General features: G+C 33.4%; 1 protein-coding gene across 1 annotated transcript; it reads right to left on the bottom strand.

Moving 5' to 3' along the window:
* Positions 1–412: 412 nt before the first annotated feature.
* On the bottom strand, positions 413–4,285 carry LOC307012704 (adhesion G protein-coupled receptor F5-like). The gene is made up of 4 exons (XM_079639664.1): positions 4,000–4,285; positions 3,695–3,740; positions 3,306–3,449; positions 413–2,169 (listed from the first exon to the last, which is right to left on the bottom strand). The coding sequence occupies exons 1-4, from the start codon at positions 4,069–4,071 to the stop codon at positions 1,934–1,936; spliced, it is 498 nt and encodes a 165-aa protein (XP_079495790.1). The 5' UTR covers positions 4,072–4,285; the 3' UTR covers positions 413–1,933.
* Between the last annotated feature and the right edge of the window lie 3,184 nt (positions 4,286–7,469).

Here is a 7,469-nt window from a genome sequence, read left to right as displayed (position 1 = left end):
TACCAGTTTGATGTTTCAAAAAGTTCATAAAGAGATCGTAAAACTAATCCATAATTGAGCGGTTTAGTCCACATTTTCTGAAGAGACACGATCGCTTTATGTGATGACCAGATTGAATTTATGCTTTTATTCACATATAAATAGTCATTAACTCACACATCAGTTGTGGTAAACGGCTCAAACATGTTCGCTTGAAGTTGCATAGCTGTCAATGGAGGGACAAAAAGCTCTCAGATTTGATCGGAAAAGATCTTCATTTGTGTTCCGAGTATGAATGACAGATTTTTACAAACTGTAACCTCCCTGTTAAATAACTTTTTAACCAATCTTCAGCCAGCCCCCTAATTCCATATCTTTCCATCTTATTTAATAGGATTGAATGATTAATAGTATCAAAGGCTTTTTTTTTTTAGATCAATAAAGATACCAACTGCATACTTTTTTTGCTCCAGTGCATTAGTAATTTCTTCAATAGCTTCAGTTATTGCCATTGAGGTAGTTCTTTTGGACCTAAACCCATACTGACCATCATTAATTACATGATGAGTTTTTTCAAAAAAAAATTGAGAACTGAGGCAAAAGAGAGATTGGTCTGTAATAGTAAAAGCATGTTTGTTATCCTTTTTGAAGAATGGAATTACTTTAGCGATTTTCATTTTACTTGGAAAGCAGCCAGTCTGGAATGACAAGTTACAAATATAAGTTAGGGGTTTTACAATATTCAGTATAACTTTTTTAATCAATGTCATGCTGATATCATGACAGTCAGTGGAGGACTTACTTTTACATTTCCACACAATGTTTGTCACTTCCTGCTCATTTGTAGCTGAGAGGAAGAATGACAAAGAATTCCGATCAATAGTTGTTTTTTTAACTCCATTGTCTGGAATATCAGCTGCCAACTTAGGGCCAACATTTACAAAAAAAATTGCTAAACTTATTTACTACATTACTCATATTATAATCTTCACCATTTTCATCAATACAGTGATCAGGATATATCAACTTTGAGGATCCTTGTTTAATTAGGCTATTCAAAACATCCCAAGTTCCTTTTATATTGTTTTTATGTTCATATAGTTTTTTTATTTTATAATATAGCCGTTTGTTTGTTCTTATAATATCAGTTAATTGATTTTTATACTTCTTATATCTTTGTTCCACTTCTTTTGTTTTTACTTTAATAAACAATTTATAGAGGTTGTTTTTCTTTTTACAGGCATTAATTAATCCTTTCGTAATCCAGGGGCTTTTTTTACGTTTTTCCTTTATAAAATATTCTTTCACAGGGCAATGTTTATTGTGCAGGGAAGTGAAGATATCTAAAAAATTACAAGAAGCACTGTCCACATTTGGTTCTCTATAAACTGAAGTCCAATCCTGGAGCGCTAAACTATTGTTTAGGGCACGGATCATGTCCTCAGTAATTTTTCGTTTAGAAATTTTTGCCATAGTATCTTTCATTTTCTTGGGTTTACAGTCATACAAAGTAAAACTTTTACGTTGTAATACTTGTACATTGCATTTGTAATTTCGATGTACTTTTGCAATACTTTGTGTTTTCAAGTACAATATATACATTTATATAATAAATTCTATTAATAATAAAGCAATGTTTAAGTACATAGGCTACAGTACAAACTAGCCTTCTACATATTAAGTGAACATTGTACATTAGTATTTGTCAAATCCTACATGTGTAAAAGCTGTAAAAAAAGAAAAAAGTAAATATAAAAATGTTCTTATAAAATATTTTTTTTAAGTAAAAATATGTACAAGTCTGTTAAATATGATATAGATTTTCACTGTAAATTACATGTATTTGCAAATAATTTCAAATACATATATTTTAAAACTGCATATGTAAAGGTAACCAGTTAACCAAAATATATTTAATTGTATCATTATTTTTCTTTTAACATTACAAACTTTTTTACAGCTTTTTTGGGTGCATTTGCAGTTGGCTTGTTTGGTCATGACTCTGGTCATGGACATGATTCTTACCGCTCTCCAGCACACACATCTCTCCATCACTCGGAATACCACTGATACATCCACATGAGCCCAAACTGATGTCATCACAGGCCTCATATGTCTTGCAGTTGTTGTATGACCATGCATAACCATCTTCACATACGCACTGGTATTCGGTCGCAATTGGCTGGCACACTAATGTAAATATAACAGAACTGGTTAACAATAGTAAAGATGAAAATTAAAGGTAGGGTTGGTAATTTCTCAGAGACTAGCAATAGTAAGCTAACTTTGAAAGCATGAGATCCCAAAGGTCTCCAAAGCCACGCCTCCTCCAAAACACATGAACGCACACAGCCAGTTTGCAAAGCATCAAGAGAGACGGTGTTTAAATAGCCTACCTCATGTCTCAAAGCACATAACATTACAATAATAATGAATGTAAACAGTTATGTCATGTTTTGCTTCAGGAGGAACTGTTAAAGATGGCTGATGTTTGTTTGCTGTGCTCGGAGACTGTCTGTCTACAACTCTGCATAGCCTTACAGAACGCAATGACGTGTGATGTCACGGAGGTATGGCAATACATAAGACAGGCAGATAGGGCATCCTATAATCAATTTTTTTGTTCCTGAGACTTTCACAGAAGATATATGTAATTTTTTTAATATTAAAGGGATAGTTCACCTAAAAATGAAAATTCTGTCATTAATTACTCACCCTAAGGTCGTTCCAAACCCGTAAGACTTTCGTTCATCTTTGGAGCACAAATAAAGATATTTTTGATAAAATCTGATAGCTTTCTGTCCCTCCACTGACAGCTACGCAACTACCAGTTTGATGTTTCAAAAAGTTCATAAAGAGATCGTAAAACTAATCCATATTAATTGAGCGGTTTAGTCCACATTTTCTGAAGAGACACGATCGCTTTATGTGATGACCAGATTGAATTTCTGCTTTTATTCACATATAAATAGTCATTAACTCACACATCAGTTGTGGTAAACGGCTCAAACATGTTCGCTTGAAGTTGCATAGCTGTCAATGGAGACAAAAAGCTGTCAGATTTGATCGGAAAAGATCTTCATTTGTGTTCCGAGTATGAACAAAAGTCTTATGGGTTTGGAACGACATGACATGAGAGTGAGTAATTAATGACATCATTAAAATTTTTGGGTGAACTACTGTAACCCTTTAAGGCCACTTCTATTATTGATTGCCATCCGGGTGTGAAGAGAGTTTCAAGCAGAATAACAAAAAGTGTTTATAATTTTTTTTTGCCAACTCTGCCTTTAAGTATAGTACGAATGATGTAAATGGATTTTGCTCACCTGTTGTAATGTTCACAGCAGTAATTTCAGTTCTGTTGTCCAATTGAAGTGGAAACATGTTAAAGGCCAACGCTGCTCTGATTTGTTCAATCGATATAGCTTGGGATGCATTCAATTCCACAAACACAATGTATTCCAATGGCTCTATTCATATGAGAAAATTAATGAGATTTTAATAATCATGCTGTCATAAGGAGGCCTGTACTATTAAAGTAAAGGACAAGATGAAACAATTCATAGACAAAATAACAAATTAAAATCTTAATTTATATATATATATATATATATATATATATATATATATATATATATATATATATATATATATATATATATATATATATATATATATAACATGTATTAGTAGAGGTCAAAACCATGAATCAGACCTGTGCTTATATTATAGAGTTGTCCTTCTATGTCGCTGGAATAAAACTATAGAAGAAAATAACAGAAAAATACATTTATTTTACATATCAAATTGTATCATTTAATCATGTGATCATGGCTTTGTTTATAGTAATAAAATAAAAATGTAATATTACATATTTTAAATTTGCGTTTAATGTGTACAAAACATTTTATTAATAATGCAAATGATTGAAAGGTCTGAAAATGACAGCAATCTGTTGGTTTTTATATTATATGAATTGTATTTATTTATGTTTCTGCGGTAAATAAACTTTCCCCATACCTGGGAATCTATACTTGTTTTTGGGAAATCAGGTGTTTTCTTAAAACATTCATGGGTCAGCAGGAAAGCCATGATTCCTGCGAAGTACTTTAATACCTGTCCTGTATATGAAGAAATTAGGAATTAAACCATTTATAAACAGACACCATTAGAAAACAAAACACTTATTAGCCTGTAGTCCAGAAACTAAAGGTCTCGGAAAAGAAAATGAAACAGAATTGTACAGTAGTGCCTGACTTCTGTCTTTTACTATGCAAATATTCATACTAAGCATTTTCAATGATCTGGCAGAGTGACTCAAAATGAGCCAAGAACTGGGAGATCCGCAAAACTTTGTGTGAAAAAAAGTTTGAGTGAGCTACGCTCATTGTATAAAACTAGTTTGCATAGCATACTTTTTAAAATGTTAACACATTTTGGCCCATGTGATATCTGTATATTGTATGTTTACTGTATATTATGTCACCACTCTGTTACACACATTTTGTTAAACATTTTTAAAATACTACATAGATTTAGTTATTTTCACTTGTTTGCATATTTGAATGATCAGTAACTTAAAGGGGTGGTATAATGCCTTTTTCACAAAATGTAAAATAAGTCCTTGATGTCCCCAGATTGTGTATGTGAAGTTTTAGCTCAAAATATCCCACAGATATTTTAATATAGCATGTTAAAATTGTCACTTTTTGAGGGTGAGCAAAAACGCACCATTTTTGTCTGTCCCTTTAAATGCAAATGAGCTGCTGCTCCCAGGACAGGGGGCGGAACTACAACAGCTTGTGTCCTTTTACCTCACATAGACATGCACTGAAAATGTCAAAAACTTTTAGCCTTTTATGTTCAAACCGGAGTCAGACAAAGATGGAGAGACTCAAGAAGAAGTGACAACATGTAGTTGATGAATTTATGTAGCTTATGTGTAGTTATCTTCTAGTTATTGATTAGCATGTTCTGTCATGATAATAAATGCTTTCACTGGCGCGGGGTTTATGTACATTTTAGGGTTAGTGATGTCACTAACCCTGGAGGAATGTCCAGCCATTTGTTGTAGCCCCTAAAAAGCAATTTCTTTAAAATAAAATATCTAAGTGAAATCAAAATCAACCACCCCTTTAAATTTATATTTAAGAATGCTGAAGTTTAATGTTTTTAAATGACGTGCATATACGTTTTGTTAATAACATAACATGTTTGGTACAACATGTAAGTTCTGGTAATACAAATAAATGTTTGATTATCTGAAGATCAGTTAGCCTACTTTTAATTTTTACTATACTTCAAGTAAAAATCAAGTAATGTTGTACTTCAAGTAAAATTGAAAAGGAGTATTTATTTTTATTTTACCACCACTGGTAGGCTATTCTGATAAATCATAAATACTGTACTTCTTTATGCAGAATTTAAGTATATAATTTTTATAAATATTTCGGAGTGGAAGAGTATGACGGGTGATAACAGGTGTAAACAAAGCCAGAAAATATGTGTCATTACACTCTAAAAATCGTATAGATGTCACAGAAGCAGCCCTCTTCACCCCTGTGAGAGCTGCTGTAGCCTACCATTTTATTTTTCTTAAGAGTGTAGCAAAACTAAAACCTGTTAAAGGTTCAAGCTGTTTAATATACAAGATGCACCATAGCATTTTTGTGACAGTAACAGTAAATCAAAAATACGTTTATTTGTAATTTATTGTACCTTGACAAGCCATGCTTCTCTCTGATGTACAACAGTCCAAATAACTTCAACCTATTTCTTCAGAAAAAAGGCAATCATATGGCTCATCCAGACACCTTACACCTGTAAAATAGGAAATGCTGTCATATAAAATAATCAGATAATAATGATGAAACTAAACAAACAATGATAATGTCATGCTGTTTTTTTGTCACAAATCACCAAAAAACTACTGACTTTGACTATGAATGGGATTTTTAAACAACTAAAAAAATGATAAAACATCTGAAGCACTAAGCGCTGTGTAAAGCGGAGGGCGCAAGTTCACTTAGGGCATTTCCGAATCCACTTTTGCTAGTTTAACGACGGGAAAAATGGTCGGCGGCTAGGCGCATGGTCTAAAAGGGTTGTCCCTATTCTCTTAATGAGTGGGTGTGTTTTGCGATTTACGTGCGTTAAACCAACCATGGGTGAACAAATGTAGCCTATCCATTAATGTTTACAACACATATTTACATTACTACAGCAAATGTTAACTCTTGTGTGGAAGTGCATTGGCATCAGTCAGAAAATAAAATAAGATAATAATAAATTACAATGACCCAAACTGAACGCTTTAACTTAAAGGGTTAGTTCACCCAAAAATGAAAATAATGTCATTAATGACTCACCCTCATGTCGTTCTAAGCCCGTAAGACCTCCGTTCATCTTCGGAACACAGTTTAAGATATTTTAGATTTAGTCCGAGAGATTTCTGTCCCTCCATTGAAGCTGTATATACAGTATACTGTCCATGTCCATAAAGGTAATATAAACATCATCAAAGTAGTCCATGTGACATCAGTGGTTAGTTAGAAGTTTTTGAAGCATACTTTTTGGTCCAAAAATAACACAAAATAAGACTTTATTCAGCATTGTATTCTCTCCCGGGTCTGTTGTCAATCCTTCACAGTTACGCTGATGACGTGTATTTCTGGTGCGCCCGAGCTTCATTTATAGACTGAGGGAAACGCACGCTGTAAAAGTGTCTCATCCGCGACATGCACATTTACGCACCATTAAAAAAATGATATCCACGCAAACAATGTAGAATAGCTTGAATATAGCGTGCGTCTCCCTCAGACCATAGAGCCTCAGACTGTAAACGAAGCTCGGGCGCACCGGATAACACGTCATCAGCGTCTTAGTCAGCAGCGTCACTGCGGAGTCCTGAACGCAGATTGACAACATACCCGGGAGAGAATACAATGCTGAATAAAGTCTTATTTTGTGTTATTTTTGGACCAAAAAGTATTTTCGATGCTTCAAAAACTTCTAACTAACCCACTGATGTCACATGGACTACTTTGATGATGTTTATATTACCTTTGGACATGGACAGTATACTGTATATACAGCTTCAATGGAGGGACAGAAATCTCTCGGACTAAATCTAAAATATCTTAAACTGTGTTCCGAAGATGAACGGAGGTCTTACGGGCTTAGAACGACATGAGGGTGAGTCATTAATGACATTATTTTCATTTTTGGGTGAACTAACCCTTTAATTTATGTAAAATTCTTGCTCTTTACATTTATAACATACTCCTGCATGACTAGATCGAGGACGATTTGAAAAAAGTACAGCACTGAACAGCACATTTTCAAAATCAAAGAAGTTCTAACTACACTCAAAAATTTTTAAGGCTTTAAAAAAAGATTAAATCAAAAATAACTTCAAATAGCAGAATTCCATCAAATTGAATGGAATAATCCTTAGGCCTACATATTATTCATATTATGAAGAAATCTTT

Source organism: Phoxinus phoxinus, assembly GCF_949152265.1.
Source record: "Phoxinus phoxinus genome assembly, chromosome: 16".
Lineage (NCBI taxonomy): Eukaryota > Metazoa > Chordata > Actinopteri > Cypriniformes > Leuciscidae > Phoxinus > Phoxinus phoxinus.
The sequence above is the reverse complement of the archived record's forward strand: the minus strand, read 5'-3'. Positions and strand labels throughout refer to the sequence as shown.

Coding starts and splice junctions, on each gene's coding strand:
- LOC307012704 (XM_079639664.1), bottom strand. CDS start 4,071: ATGGCTTTCCTGCTGACCCATGAATGTTTTAAGAAAACACCTGATTTC. Junction 3,450..3,694: donor ACTCTATAATATAAGCACAG/GTCTGATTCATG, acceptor TCATATGAATAG/AGCCATTGGAATACATTGTG. Junction 2,170..3,305: donor TGCTGTGAACATTACAACAG/GTGAGCAAAATC, acceptor TATTTACATTAG/TGTGCCAGCCAATTGCGACC.